Here is a 17,023-nt window from a genome sequence, read left to right on the forward strand (position 1 = left end):
GGAACCACCAGGTAAGAGCAGCTATTACATGGTTACACCAGGCTGGGGGGCCTGGTGGTCTCTCCCGACCTGGAAGTGTACTATCTCTCACTACTCCCACTGACCAAAAATGACAAGGATGACAAAGGTCCACAATCCCCACAATCCAGAAATGGAAAGCAGAAAATGGTCAAAAACTGAGATTTCAGACTCAAACTCCATTGATATAACCCTGTGTTTCTTAACCGGGGGCACTTTGTGCCCTGGGAAACATTTGGCAATATATGGAGACGTGTTTATCGTCACACTTGGGGGAGAGGTGCTACTGGCATCTAGTGGGCAGAGGCCAGGGATGCTGCGAAGCATCCATCCAGCAGTGTCCAGGACAGCCCCCCGCAACGAAGAGTTGTCTAGTCCCAAACGCCCATAGTGCTGAGGATGACAGCCCTGACGTAAGCAGATCGTGTGCCACGTCACTGAGGCCCTGTAAACACGTTGATGTTTCACTTAAAAACTAAAACTAACTACATATTATTGTATTTTGAAGCTTTTCTTTTCTTTTCTTTCTTTTTTTTCCTTTTACCTCAGGTGTATGTTTTGCAATCTCCCTAATCAAAGTAGAAGCATTTTTCTTCACGTATTCATCTTTGTCCTTCAAACAGGTGAGAACAACTGGAAAAATCTCTGCTTCAACCACCATTTCTGCCAGATCCACAGAATGTTTTGCAATCTGACTGAGAGCCGAGAGGATCTGACGCTGTTAAGCAAAAACCAAAATAAAACAAAACATTACTACATGGAGTCCACTGCAGAGTTCAGATGTAATTCAAACAGCTTTAGACATATTCAAATTCCTTTATAAAAAGGAAAAAACGATTACATATCCAACATAACCTAAGATTTCTGAGTCTCAAGACATTCACATCCCTGTTTTATACAGAAATAATCAATTTCTTAAATTCCCTAATTTCCAAAATAAATGTCTTAGTTCTCTGTGGACTATTTAAATCTCTATCTATTGCACATGATCAAAGAATGTGACCTTTGAATGAATACTGTTTCTTAATTATATTCTATAAGGTTTTTAAATTCTTAATGTTAACCAAGCAATGGAAAGTTCTTTGAGATGTTATCAGCATCATGCCAAAAATAAGGTGTTAGTTCTGCATCATCATAAGCACAGTAATTTTCTTAAGAAATCCACATATAATAGAGGTGGGCTGGAAGACCTTTAGCTCCCTTCCAATTCCTGAGATTTAATCATTATGTGATTCCTTATTTTAATGATTAATGTTAATACTGATACTACTTCTGATTTTCAGCATTGCACATATTTTTCCCAGTTATGTCTTTATTGTATAACCCTTACAGCTTAATTTTCATATATTAAAAGACCAAAAACATAATATATTCATATCTGTTTTCAATGATAATTTACATTATTTTAAAATGTATACTATTACTCCATACCCATTTCTATTTTCTTAGCTTATCAGCCTGGCCGTTTATTTTTAGGCTTATTTTTGAATACCTTCAGTTTAGCATCGGGGTTCAGGATCATCTGGGCTAAATGAGCAATGGCCCCTGCATCCACTACGGTCTGCGCTAACTCTGGAGAATGCTTTGAAATATCACTGAGGGCTGAAGCAGCAATCCTTTTCAAAGCAACTTCTGGCTCCTGGATACAGAGTACTAAAAGAGGAACAGCTCCCGCATCCACCACAGCTTGTGACAGTTCTGTGGGTCCAAGAAAAGTAATTAAGTGAGTATGGGTGACTGACCCTTGTGCAAGCCATTTTTCACCCTGACAGATACAGCAAAGAAAAAAGGGGAGGGTGTACTTCACTGTCTCGACATCTGCATTTCAAATCAGCCTTTCTGGTTTCATAAACCATGTGGACCAATCCTGAGCTGAAAAGAATACAGGTCAATAGATGGACCTCCATTTACATGAACACATTTGAGGTAGATTAGGCTGAAATGGCTTGTTATTCTTTTTTTTTTTTTTTAAGAGAGTAAGCAGATGTCAGCTGTTTAAGCTCTGACAATTCTGCACTTCTCAATAGACAAGCATTTTATGCATGGTTTACAATAACAGAGAAAATTAAAGTACCAAAAATTTACCAACCACACTAATTAGGCAGTATTTTGTGCTATTTACATGAGTAAACATTAACATGAATCTTGTGCCAATAATGTTGATTTTTAAATTCCTTTAATCTTACACTTTTAAAAGATTTTTAAAAACTTTGTGCAAAATAAAAAGGTGCATTTTCATTGTGCACATAAAAATATTTTCAAACACGAGATCTACAACTGAAGAACAAATTTTAATATATATCAATGTTAATGTTTAGATAAAGGAATAAATTTATCTTAACCATTTTACATGTCACAAATATGTTTTAAATTTACATGTTGATTTAGTTGTGTGTCCAAGAAAAACAGCTATAAATATAATACATTTTAAATTATAGAGAATGGGAGACAGTCAGACAGACCTATATAATATAGATGTAAAAAATGTCTTTTGAGAAGCATAAAATGTCCTAGTTACAGATTCTACTCTCATTGTATTCACAGACTCTCTTACTGAATCACATACACCCATTTTTAAAATCTCTTCCTTTCAAATTATATTCCCATTTTCCCAGATTTGTAGTGACTTGATAACTTATGTCTTAATAGCCAAACTAAGATATCTATTCAGCATATCACTTGAAGTCTTTGAAGAAAATATGGTATTTAATTTTTCAAAAGATTGGTAATATCACATTTTCTAAGTGGAAATAATGTTCGAAATACAGGTTAATGTCCAATATTTGTTTTCTTTAAATTATTAGAATTATCTTAGAAATCCCAAAATTGTGTAAACAATTCATTCATTCTTTCACTATACAAGTATCAATGGAAGGTTACTATGTGTCAGACATTCAACTCTGGTGCAGATGACACACTTCTACATTTGAACACTAGACTGACTAGCAAATATGTTTCAGTTTTTAAAATCTAGTGTAAAATATGAAATACAATGGGAAATTAACATGTAATCTCAAGAACCAGAGGCAGATAGGAGGAAAGTGGTTAAAAGAAGAAGACAACAGCAGCAACAAACCGGAGTATCAACCGAGCAACACAGCAGACTCCTCAAAAGCATCTCTGGGATTCTACTCCGATTGCTTGAAGTTCAACAAGACAGCAGCTGCAGCAGGTGATCACCGTTTCCCTCCTGCCACTCCCACCCAAGGGAAATGGGAAGGAAACACCAGGTGTGATGTTGCATGTAATTTCTAGACACAATTCTCATTTTATGTTAATTATTGGCATGTTGCTTAATTTAATTCAGTCCAGATTATACGGGTGTTGTATAGTAATATGAACTCTATCCGTACATATTTAAGGGCACCTGGCATATATATAATGGGCTGAACATTTTGTTTTGAGAGAGAATATAAGGATTAGTTCATCTGTTTATATATTCTCACTTTTATACATAGTTTCCAAGAGTAAAGAATATGCAGCAAGTTACAACTGCTTAAAAGTACTGTTAATAAAAACTTAAGGTTCTTTTAAAAAAAATACCTATCTTTGTAATTCTGATATTTTATCATTTCCTTGAATAACTATTAGAGTGCCATATGCTCCTTTCCCTGAACTCTATCATGTTAATAACAAAGCAAACTTCGATAAAGTTTGGCTTGTTACCCCATGCCATCCTGAGCTGTTTCCTCTTCTCTCTAGAGCAATGACGTTGAGTGCGGGGAAGGCTGGAGACAGCATGGAGGAAGATTTGTCGTGAAGCTTGTAAGGACCTGGACTGGGCCCCGCAATTTTCTACTTGCAGTTTCATATACTTTACATCTCCAAATTTATATGATGCTACAAAACCAGGATCTGCTCCTAGGTGGCACACGTTATTTATAAATAATGTTGTTCTACTTTCATACACATATTAGGTATAAAACAGTGGACATATAAGTAAAAATACAGTAAGCCTAAAGAATGCACACTATTCTATGTTACACCTACTACAGGCTATTTCGTCCTGCCTCTGTCACACTTTTTTCTATGGCATATCTTTCTCCTCTTCCCTACTTTTGCTCCCTCGGGCATTTCTGTGCCAGTCACTGTTGGTGTCTACCCAATAGCCTTTGTCAGCCAGGACATGGGCTTGTGAACCAATCCTGGCCAATGGGACATGAGCAGAAGTCAGCAGGAAGCCACCTGTGAGAAGTTTTCCTCTGTCATAAACAGATACACAGGAGGAAACACTGCCTCTTCTCTGCTGGACATAGTCGTTTCCGCAGATGACATCTGGAACTCCTACAACCATCTTGCAACTATAACAGAAGAAATCACCAATACGCTGAGGATGGCTGAGTACAAAAATGAAAAACATCTGGGTCCTCCATGACACTGTTCAGCTGCATGACCGACCTTGGAACTGCCCCGACTCTGAACTTTGTGTCATGTGAAATTAAAAATGTCCTTACTGTTTAAGCCATTTGTAGTTGATATTCTGTAGCTTATAGCCAAAAACCTCCTGATAGACTTCTGTTCTCTCTCATGCTCAGTGTATGTACCTATTTGCCTCACTTCCTTCAGTCATTGAGTGTTCATTAAGTGCTTACTATGTGCTAGGAACTTGGCTAGATGTTGGAGCAGCAGAATCGAGTAAAACACTGCTCTGTTCTAGAAGGCTCTGCTCAGGGTGAATATATGAACAGGCTCCTACCAGCAGAGAACAGAGCTAGGAGTCGATTCTGTGGAGTGTTGGGGGAAGATGTATACAGGGTCCATTTCAGGGAGTGCTTCCACCTTACTTCCTTCTCCTTTTTTCTTTGGTCCCATGCTTTCCTATTCTAAAAAAAGCAGTAGTAACCCAGACACATACAAAATTCTGACGTATTTAAAAATAACTTCCCACAGGAGAAATCTCATGGAGCTCCTTTTTAGACTCCAATTTGGAAATGAGTTTGGGCTCAATTAACTATCATGTTTATGAAATCAGGACTGGTATGTACAGAGTCAGATGCTCATAAAAGGTCTGACCAAAGACAAGCAGTGAGCCAAGAAATTTATCTTCATTATCTGAGAAATCTTAGCCTCATTTTAAATTTTAAGTGAATCTTCAAAAAATTCTTTAAAAATACATCTTCTATTGTGCAATAACGTGACATAATCATATGTACTGTTGATAATAAAATTAAAAGTAGTTATGCAAAGAAAAATGCAGAGAAAAAAGCTATACGTTATACCAACATACTAACAGCATTTATACTGGGTTGATGGTGATATGTTTTTCTTCTTTATTTGCCAATTTTCTTCAATGTGATTATACATTTTTAAAAAATTAAAGAAATATGAGCATGTCTTTTGTTCATACATACAGCTACTTCTGGGGCTAACTATACTAACATTACTATTAAAAAGGAAAAATAAATATAAACATTTTAACTTGTTTCTCAATATGGCAGAAAGTTTATTTTTAAAAAATGGTGCAAATATATGCCTCCTTTACACAAAATTTTAGGAAAGAGTATATAATTATTCCTTGAAGAATTACTAATATATACTAGAAATATTGTCCATTTACTTATTCACAGTTTCCTTCTTGCCTTAATTCATACCCTTATTACACTTACATTAAAATATTACATTTTTGAAACGTTAAGCATTCTGCATTTTTAACAATTTTTTAGACTGCAAATGGTCAGAGGGAAGAAAACTGTCCAGTAGCACCTTCCTTATTCATAAATAGTAATCAAAGCCATTTATTGCATACATGTAGACAATGAATATCCAGCCCCCAAAGCTGATGGTCCGCTGTTTCAGTACAGGAATAACTGGTTGTGTTTGGCCTCATGAAAGCTCACTGTTGAGTGAAAGAACGAGGCCGCCTCCTCTGAGAGAGGACATCCTGTCCCCCTCTCTGTTTTTCCATAAGTCTTTCTAATAATGTTTATCAGGCTTACGTGCACATATAATTCTCTGTATATTAATAACGAGAAAATTTGGGGCAACAACCCTTTGCTTCTCACAGTCTTGCCTTAAGAATTTTACTCCATGCTGTTCTTGGGATCTGGGTTTTTCGTTTGGGGGGAGTTTTTTCCTAACAAAATAAAGGCTGATCTTATAGTGCTCCCTCACTAACAGGTGTGAAGTGTTACAATTTAAATGGATCAAAATCTTCAACTTAGAATAGTCAAAAAAGCTCAGTACAATTTTAGGCTTAATTTTAAAACAAAAACAGACAAAAGGAGGACTTTTAATATCAACAACATTCTCAAAATTAGTACTATCTAAAGCTGGATGAGGGGACTATTAGAAATGACTTGATGTTGAGAAGGGAACAGGGAGACGGGATGCCCGTCTGCACGGAATCAGCACGGCTGTTAGAGGGAAAGCTAGGTGAGTCACGCAGGAGCGATTTTGCACTAATAGAGCTCACAGTGGCCTCAAGCCCTCCTCTTGACAGTTATGGCTAGCTGTTGGTTTAGATCAGGGGTGGGAAACTCAAACACCTACAGGGCCCAGGCAAGTAATTAAAATAAATAAACCAGAGGATGTGCGAACAACACCGAGTAGGAGAGCAGTCACAAAATGGAACAGTACGTGCACCAGCTACTCCTAGGAGCAGCAATTGCTTAATTCAGCCCAGTGTTGCCATATAGGCATCTATGAGGAATATAGGCCTACTCTTGTCAGATCCTTTGATTTTTTTCAATAGAAGTCAGAAATCTGATTTTTAATGTGAAATTGCCTGGTTTTTAAGCACTGGCAACTTTTTTTGAATGTGTGAGACAACATAGTGTAGGCCAAATAAAACACATCCGTCTGTGGGCCAGTGACAGCCTGTGACCACCATTTTACAAAGCTAGGCTTAAACCTCACACCTGCTAAACCACCTGTGGGGCCTTTCTTGGGGTGGAAAGGTGATGTTCTTTCTACCTGTGATTCCTGAAGTCATGTTTGGAGCCATAAAGGAAACACCACTATGGTGGTCATATAAGAAAATTCAGAGGAGAATTCCAAGAAATTGATGAAAATCTAAAATTTGGGCTGCAAAAAATGATTAATCTAAACACATATTATGATACTCAACTAATTCTGCAAATAATAAAGACGTAGGAGAGAAGAACTTGAGCAAAATTTAAGCGAGCCATCTGAGGACTCAGAAAAAGGACTCAAAATTAAGAGGCTCTCCAAAAGAAAAAAAAGGAAGGGAAAAAATACATATTTAGCACATTAATTCAAAAATAATTACACAGGGGCCACCTCCACAGCCGAGTGGTTAAGTTCGCGCGCTCCGCTGCAGCGGCCCAGGGTTTGGATCCTGGGTGCGGACATGGCACCGCTCATCAGGCCACGTTGAGGTGGCATCCCACATCCCACAACTAGAAGGACCTGCAACTAAGATATACGACTATGTACGGGGGGCGGGGGGTGGGAAATAAAGCAGGAAAAAAAAAAAGATTGCCAACAGCTGTTAGCCCAGGTGCCAATCTTTAAAAAAATAATAATAATAATAATTACACAAATCAAATGTCTGAAGAACTCTAATTTCTTTTAACTTTATTGCTTTTTAATTAATTTTTTCAAACACTGCTTTTAACTCACTATTTCGAAGCCCTATGAAAAGTTATATTTGTTTCATTAAGAAGTAAAAGAAAGTTATAAATTATTGTTTCTTTGAACTTAGGTGGCCCATATATTAGTTTAAAGATAGCCTGGTTTTCACATCTGGCTGTAAAATATATAGCTATATCACTTCAAAATCTTTTAAAATAAAGCAGTTCTGTACACTCTGCTTTGACGGCCTGCAGTTCATGAGTTTGGATCCTGGGTGTGGACCTACTCCACTCATCAGCCATGCTGTGGAGGCATCTCATGTATAAAGTAGAGGAGGATTGGCACAGATGTTAGCTCAGAGCGAATCTTCCTCAAGCAAAAAAAAAAGAGAGGAGGATTGGCAATGGATGTTATCTCAGGATGAATCTTCCTCACCACACACACGCAAAAAATTCCTACCATGTATATTAATCTTATGTTAATAATAGTCATCCCATTTAACCACATTTTTCATGATTGAGTGAATTTTAGCAAAACCAAAAAATTTATGGTGCTGCAATTGCCAAAGCTGGTTATTTACTGGCTATACTTTGGTACGATTTTAGTAATGTCACTTCCAACGTAGAAGACATTTGTCTAGTTTTTGGTCTAACCCAGCTGTTTACAACTGGCATAGTTATCTACTACTGTGTAACAAATCATACCAAAGTTAGAAGCTTAAAACAGGAAATATTTAATATCTCATAGTTTCTGTAGGTAGGAATCCAGGAACAGCTTAGCTGGGTGGTTCGGGTGGGACCTCTCACTAGGCTGCAATCAAGAAGTCAGCTGGGGCTGCCATGTCTGAGACTTGACTGGGTCTGGGGATCTGCTTCCAAGCACACTCACAGGAATGCTAGAAGATGGCTTCCATTCCTTGCCACTTCTGGGACCTTTCCATAGGCTTCTCATAATGAGGCTTCCCCCAACGGGAGGGATCCAAAAGAGAGAACCCAAGACAAAAGCTGCAGTCTTTTACAATCTAGCCTCAGAAGTGACAGCCCATCACTCCAGCTATATTTCCCTGGTACAGTGTGGGAGGAGACTATGCAAGGACGTCAATAATAGGAGGCAGGCATCTTTAGGGGGCCATCGTGGAAGCTGGCTACCACGAAAACCTTTCTTCTTCACCAACACACCTGAGAGAGGCAGCATCCTTCCACAGGCAGCAATGACTCACTATGGCTATAAGTCTGAGCCAAGAGCTTGACTCTCCCACTGCAGGTGGGAGTGAGAAAAGGGTGGAGAGGGAACTTGCAAATTAGTATAAAAAAATCTAATCAATAATTTTTATCTCCTCCATTAACAAATACCATTTTTCCTGCTCTCATCATTTCTACTTCTCTCCACCCAATCTTCAGAGCCATTGGTCTAACCTTTACACATGGGTTGAGCGTTTGAGCGGTTAGGGTTAACACACATACACATGCTTTGAAGGCTAAATAACTCTGGGCCCTTTAAAAAGTCAAGTGAGTCAAATGAGCCACTGATACGGAGTTAATGGGGCCTTAGTAAGAAATTACAGTGAGCTGGGATGGAGGGCCCACCTTACAGGGCTCAAGCATAAAAAAAGCAACTCAAAATATGGTAAGGAAAAGTAAGAAGTGGAGACAAGAGAGAGAGAAGGTGGAGAAAGACAAAGACTTGAGTACAGCCTTGGAAGATAATAGCTAGCATAAGATTTAAGGCAATTTTTAAAACCCCAATTTCAGCAATTTTTAGTTTTTGACCTAACTATTTAACAGCTGAAACTTAGCTTAATAGAATAAGGCAAAACTACAGAGTAGGCCTGGAATGCCCTTGTAATGAAGAAAATAACAATAAATTACTTGCAATCAGATCTTTACAAAATATACTTTTTGTATCTAGAAACTTGTTTGTTTGTTTTCCACTTGCTTTATATAATGTTGCAACCACAGTTGTAGTTTCACTCCACCTACAATTTTACAGTCTGCTTTTTAAAAAAAACTTAAACGGAAAATGCATATTTTGTTATTCAAACTTCACCGGCATTCATTCTCTGCTCCACCCAGCCCAGTTTTAAAGTTCTTGCCTTCCAGGGGCCCAGGGTGATGACAGAGGGTAAACAGTACAGGACCAGTGGTGCCCTGGAGGAATTCTCTATCAGAACACACAAAGGAGAGAGGAAACAGAAAAGAAACATTGGACGGTTAGAAGGTTTACACGGCGTTTTTATAAAAGCGGTCCCTGTCAGCCGTTCTTGGTGTGATTCCCTCCAAGCGGTTCCTTGATGCTACTCGTGGACTTCCACTGTCTGCGTTTATTCCACAGGATGGAGCCAGCCCAACATTTTCAATAACTGCATAATATCCCACTGAGTAAATATTCCAGAATTTACTTAACCATTCCCCCACCTTAGGACATTTAATTGTTTGGTTTGGGTTTTGCCACTATACAGTATAGTGAACTTCTTTCTGCATTAAGATTATTAAAACACCACCATCTATTATCTCACACTTTCTGTGGATCAGGGATCCAGGACCAGCTCAGCCGGGTGGGTTTGGCTCAGTTTCTCATAAAGTTGCTGTTACACGGTCAGCTGAGGTTGTAGTCATGTGAAGGCACGACTAGGGGAGGATTTGCTTCTAGGCTCACTCATGTAGTGGTTAGGAAGCCCCACTTTGCTGCTAGTAGTTGGGGACCTCAGTTTCTCCACATAGGTCTTTCCATAGGCTGCCTGAGTGTCCTCATATCAGAGCAGCTGGCTTCCCCCAGAGCAAGTAATGAGAGAATGAGAGACGGACCCCACAAGAGAAGTTTCAGTTATAGCTGGTCATCTATTCTCAAAAGAGACACACCATCATTTCTGCCATGCTCTAGAGATCACACAGACCAATCCTGGTGCGATGTGGGAGGGGACTCTACAAGGGTGTGAATACCAGGACACAGCATCTTCGAGCAGCATCTTGGAGGCTGGCTACCACAGGTCATACATGGTCACGTGCATATATAACTCCACAGGTTCTACAAACATACATACATGCACATCCACGTGCACGCATGTGTGCATTTTCTTGAGACAGAGGCCCAGAGGTGAAATTACTGAGGGGAAGGGTGTTGACATTTTTTGAAGTTCTCATATTTTTAGATCAAACCACATGAAACTGCTGTTTTTGTTAAGTCAAAATCAACTGAATATAGGTAATTTCACATAGGTCAACCTAATACACATTGCAACATTGTTTTCCAAAGGGGGCATATCATTATATGCCCCCATCAACAATGTGTGAGGCTGGCAGTGTGGTCACTTACTAAGCACATGTTAGCCCTTACATCAAGTAAGTGATTGCTCAAAGTTGAATCATCATTCACTTCTCCCCAAATGGTATTTTTAGTTCCATATTCCTTAACCTACTGTACAGTATGGTTTAGTTACACTGATTAATAAACATGGATATTAAGTATGACTGCTTAAGATGGCATTACTACCATATTGCCTTTTAGCAAATAACCACAAAGCATAGGCACAGTAATTCTAAGTCAGAGCTGTCCAATGGGAATGTGAGCCACAGATGTAATTTTAAATTTTCTAGTAGCCACATTTAGAAAGTAAACATAAATAGGTAAAATTTTAACAATATACATTATTTAATACAATATATATAAAATATAATTTCAACATGTAATCAATATTTTAGAATTTTAATGAGATATTTCACACTCTTTTTTTAGTACCAAGTCTTAGAAATTTGGTGTATATTCTGCACTTACAGCATGTCTCAATTCAGCTGCTAAATTTTCACTGGAAGCAACCTGTATTTAGATTTCAAAAAGTTTACTGTTGAAAAAGTAGATTCACATATCTAATCATGCATAAAAATTTTCCAATAATTGATTATCAATTTTTAAAATTAAATTAATTAAAAGACAATAAAATTTATAATTAGTTCCTCACATACATTAGCCGCAATTCAAGTATGTGATAGTGACATGTGACCAGGGGCTACCATGTTGGTAAAACTGTAGTGTGAAATCAAAGAAGATATAGAGAAATATTCTATAGCTAGTAACAGAATTATGACACAAATGGTTAAATATTTGAAGCTCATACCTTTTTAAGGCCAGAAGTCCTAACTTGAGCAAAATGCTTTGATGCAATGAACTTATACTACATTTTTATAGCAAGTTGGTTCATTCATTTAAAACCACAGATAAGAGCAAAGTAGGACCAAAAAATAACTGTGCAAAATCAGTCCGATGACATGGTAATTATAAAGCAAATCTTTTCCTGTAGATGGTAGATTTAAAAATTTATGGTAAGAAAAGATGATGAACATGACTTATTCCAAAGCACAATTCTTATGCTAACAAAGTCCTAAGCTTTTAATAGCTAATCTCTTTTGTGGATGTTTGTGAAATGCTTAATTGGAGTACTTTCAAATTTCAGTCAAGTACACTATGCCTAATGTACTTCTAGAAATTCAGATGTGCACAAAAGTGTTTTTCCTCTCAATATCTAAAAGGTGTTAGGAGGATTTATACACTAGTGACTGGAAAACAAGCCAAGTTCAAGAAACAATTTTGTTTAAACTCAAAATACGTTATGCTGCACTGTTCAAACTCTGTTTACTTCCAAATCACTAAGACACAAATACCCCTGTTTACCCACTCAGCACACCCACGTTCAGTGACCTTTCTCGCACAGGTATTTGCACTGAGCAGAAGCCTCAGATGAAAACAATGATAGGTGCCATCAGGTGGAGGAAGTATCCTGTGGGGTGGAGGACTTTCCTCCCGCCTACGACTGCGCTATCAATGTCATTTCTTCCTTTTGTTTCTGTGCCCAAAGGCTGTTCAGTGGTTATCTGAGTGTAACAAAGTTCTTAAGAAGAAAATTAAGAGTCCCCTTTCTGCCATGGCCCAACAACACAACTCATGACTCACCTTTCACTTGGTCCAATGTAGAAGACCCCACGTATTCTACACACTCTCAAGACAGCACGTTTCTGTCCTGTTATGCCCAGCTGTCTGGATGACCTTTATGCTCATCTGTATCAGTTGCTCCATCTGAGATGGTAAAGCCCTAGAGATGAAATACTAGCCAACCCATTTTTACCCAGTACAGTAAAAAAGATATGAGAACACACGTAAGTGCCTCAGATACTTTTTTTTTTTTTTTGAGGAAGATTAGCCCTGAGCTAACTGCCGGCAATCCTCCACTTTTTGCTGAGGAAGGCTGGCCCTGAGCTAATATCCGTGCCCAACTTCCTCTACTTTATATGTGGGACGCCTGCCACAGCCTGGCTTGCCAAGTGGTGCCATGTCCGCACCCGGGATCCAAACTGATGAACCCCGAGCCGCCGAAGCGGAACATGTGCACTTAACTGCTGCGCCACCGGGCCAGCCCCTCAAATACTTTTTGATGATTACAATGATGACAGTGGTGATAAAGAAATTGTTCGCCTCATATATAAAGTCATACGCCTCAATGACTTAGGCATCTAAGTCATTATATGTATGTAATGAGATTACATAATTATATTTTATTGTTCCATATTCTGAATTCTAAAAAACTCACAAGATTTTATTAACCAAGAGTTTCTAACTTTAAAAATTACAATAAATAAATACAGAAGAATTCACAACTTATCTTTTATCACCACACAAACTAACCCTAAAAATGACTAACACATTAGGTAACTACTGGGTAAAGTTATAATTAAAATGTTATTTTGTTTAACACATTTTACCTCTTTGTCCAAAGAACACAGAAGAGACATTTATTTTCACTTTTTCTTCCCTGCCACCTAAATAAACAGAAAACTATTTGTGGAAATAAATGTTAGAATCAAAATAGGTGTGGTATATAATATAGAAAATCCCATAACATTGTATGCCTCTCTGTTTATGTGTTCATCAACCCCTACAGGATAAAATAAGTTATAAAAAGGAAAGATAGTACCGACATCAACATTAGTATCTGCAGGCATCAGGAAAGACTTTTGTCTGGGGGCTTTGAAAATAATTTCTGACTCGCAGGCTCTAGTCCCCTCCTCCTGGTCCATCCACGCTCTAAGACACACAGTACAAAGTCCCTGGTTATCTCAGACATTCGTCACTAAGATGTGGATTTTTGAAAGGTTAACTGCTGCTTCCTGAGCCTGTTCCACATGGCTTAGGCTGTTGGTATTTATATATGCGTGGCATGAGAAGAATATTTGCAAAAATTCTGAATTTTAAAATTCTTTTCTCCTTTCATCATTTCATCCTTCTACACCAGATAGAAAAGGGTCAGGCTGGCCAGCCCTGTCTGGATTCCTTCCTTACGTCACCTATTTGGTAAATAGGATATAATCTATTAAATGTTTCTGCAGAGTCCAAATCAGCCAGTTCCTGGAAGCACTGCTCATCTCTGGCTGCAGCAACCTCCTCCCCTGACTGCCCCTGAGCTGGAATGGAAACTTCTCGTTTGATTTAGGTCATAGGACCTCAATCAGGTCTACAGGAGAAAGAACAGTCACACATGTGGAAACCAGCCAGCAGGGATTCAAAACAGAGGGATCCAGCCAGACCTTCAGCTACTACAAGGAGCTTAAAGCGAAGGAAGAGGAGCTCTCAGACACTTTCCTTTCTCACACTACAAAAAGGAAGACTCTCTGAGAGGTTCTGAGGAAATGCCGGGCAGTTCCACCATAAACTGCTGTCTGGCCAGAGGAAACACTTTAACCTCTCCACTTCAGTGTCCGCATCCGAAATATGATGATTATATCAATAATTAAAGCATCGTAGAGCACCTGATCAAATGTGCTTCTCTTTGTCAGGCTTGAGAACAGCCAAAGTTTACTGTGAGACAGCAAATGTTTACAAGACACAGTTTACGAGAGACAGCATGTTTAGCTAAAGTTCCCAAAATAAATACTTAAAACTAATTTTTGAGCCCCGATGTGGAAGAACATTCATACAAAACACTTCTCTGGCGGCTCCTTCCTCGCACTTCCAGCCAGGCCACTGCTTCCCCTCAGTCCCAAGCACTCTAATTGCAGCCAGGCTCGCCACCAGGTCACTGGAAGCCCTCCTCCACAAAGCTGCTGTGCTGCCAACAGCGACAGCAACACTCGAGAGAGGCTGCCCAGAGGGAGCAGGGAGGGAGGGCCTGGAGCAGTGCAGCCCCTCCTGGGCCGCCCCGGGGGCTGCGAGGACACACTGTAGTCACAGAGCCCCACGCTTCCTTCTGCCTCACCCCTCACCCTTCCAGCTGGCACAGGCTCCTCGCCACACCCTCCAGAAGCAAGACTAGTCCTTGGAAATAGTGAGAGATTTGACACTGGTTAGGCAAACATGTTAACAGAATAATTCTGCGGCATGGGAGAGTGTAGCAAGAAGAAAGAAGAGAGAGAGCCAATCTGAGGAGAATTCTACCTCAGGCTCTAGTAAGGAGCAAGAAAAAATATGAAGAAACAGCTTATTTATCTTCAAAGTAAGAGGTACTTATTATCAAGAGAATTCAATAACTGCTGATTCAATCATGGAAATTTAGCAACACGATTTATACAGAGTTAAAAAAAAAAAAGCACCACTACAATTTCTGGTTGTTAGCCCCCAACTCCCTTTGGTTACGTGTAAAATGCTTCAAAATCAATACAAGAAGTAACTTTTAGAAACTATATTTTGCAAATAAGGAAAAGTAAGATAATGCCCATTGATTTCTCTCTTCTACTAATCGTATGCTTATTTTATTTTTGTTTCCTATACACAAAACTTTTTCTTTCTATTGCCCTTAAAGGTATACTTTCTTTCTTTTACATCTCTTTTTACGGTTTATATTTCTTAAGCTGTCTAATCAAACATTTTGCTACTAAAACTAAGAAGAACACACTCAATGAATGTCCTCCCACTAATCTCAATATATTCCATTTTTAGAAATCACTGAGAAAGAAATCAAGTTATTTGGAGGTAAATTCTCTATTTTCACTGATATTCAGGATGTGAACGATGACTTCTTTTACTGCTCGCTAGATAACAATTCCCTTTTCCATCTGAGAAATCTATGTAGTAACCTCTTCTGGGAGCTTCTGGGTCCCAGGCCCCTATCTACTGTGAAATATTGAAATTACAGTGGGAATTCCATGTGGGAGCCAGATTATAGCAAGAAATTGGAATGGAATCCCTAAGACAGATCCTACTTATGAACTATAATGATTTAGCCTTAGACTCAACAAAAGGGAGGTATGGAGAGGTCATCTATGGGCACCTCAGAGGACTTTATGGCAAACATATTGTAACAAGAGTATTTTAGTGTCCCTCAAAACTCTTTTGCACCACACTTTGAAATACTCTTGTTATGATATGTTTGCCATAAAGTCCTCTGACATAAAAAAAAAACACAACCTAAATATCCTCACGTAGTTTCCCCAGGATAACCAGCTTGTGATTTAAAACACTGCCTTCATTTTCCCAATCAACGTGTATTAAACAATGGTCCTAAGGTGAACCTATCGGGAAAACCAAAATCTGGATATCAAGGAAATAATTTTAATATTTTAACTCTGAATCATTCTAAGTATGACAATAGTTTTCTTTCTCAACTTACTTTTATATCACTTTATTTCTGTTTTTGTGTCTAATAGTGTCACCATTTTAAGAACAGAATTAAACATAACCATGGGCGTCCCTCTTCCTGTTTCTGTTTTGAATTTCTCAATACTCTTTAGAGAAGTATTCAATAAAGTTGTGTGGCACAGCGGTTAACACGGGCTTCGGAGTCAGATTTAGACTCAAAATCCAGCTCCATCACTAACAGAACTTCAGGTATCCTCTCTAAGTGCCACGTTCTTCCTCTGCTTAACAGGGAGAGTAACGCTTACTACAAGGGTAGCTGCAATCAAAATGAGATAATGTATCCGAAGCATATGGCACAGAGCTAGGCATGCAGTAGTTACTCAATAAATGGTAGCTATTATTTTATACACAGATACACATTGAAAAATCTGGAAAATGAAGGAAAAATATCCTTAATTCTATCACCTTAGTAACACAAACGTATTTCTTTATAATTTCTGTCCACATAAAAACTTTTTATATTATTATAATTGTAGTATACAATTTTGTCTTTTTTTGACATTGTAGTCACTTTTCCATGTTACCATGTAGCATTCATAATTACCTTTTTAACTTGTTGAATGAGATTCCATTAAGTAAACTACCATAATTTAACCATTAAATTCCTGCAAAATATTTGAGGATTTTTGATAATACAAATAATACTACGATAACATTTTCATGAATATAGCTTTTTCATTATGTAGAATTCTTTCCTCAGGATGAATTCCCAAAGCAGGCTTTTTAGAGTAACCACGAATTCTTTCATGACTTAGATTAACTTTGTCAAACTGCTTTCCACGAGTTTGTACAATTTGTAGTTCCTCCATCAACGGGCATCCACACCATCCTTTCCTTCCCAGCTTCAGTATTG

The 17,023-nt window shown here is 38.4% G+C and overlaps 1 protein-coding gene across 2 annotated transcripts in view; it reads right to left on the reverse strand.

Moving 5' to 3' along the window:
* The window catches only part of SPAG6 (sperm associated antigen 6), a 66,243-nt gene that overhangs the window by 24,969 nt on the left and 24,251 nt on the right, over nt 1-17,023 (reverse strand). For both annotated transcript variants that reach the window (XM_070601365.1, XM_070601366.1), the window contains exons 5-6: nt 1,511-1,716; nt 563-736 (exon numbers count right to left, since the gene is read on the reverse strand). In XM_070601365.1, coding sequence (XP_070457466.1) covers nt 563-736; nt 1,511-1,716 — 380 coding nt within the window. The remainder of the gene's footprint in view (nt 1-562; nt 737-1,510; nt 1,717-17,023) is intronic.

Source organism: Equus przewalskii, chromosome 30, assembly GCF_037783145.1.
Source record: "Equus przewalskii isolate Varuska chromosome 30, EquPr2, whole genome shotgun sequence".
NCBI classification, from domain to species: domain Eukaryota; kingdom Metazoa; phylum Chordata; class Mammalia; order Perissodactyla; family Equidae; genus Equus; species Equus przewalskii.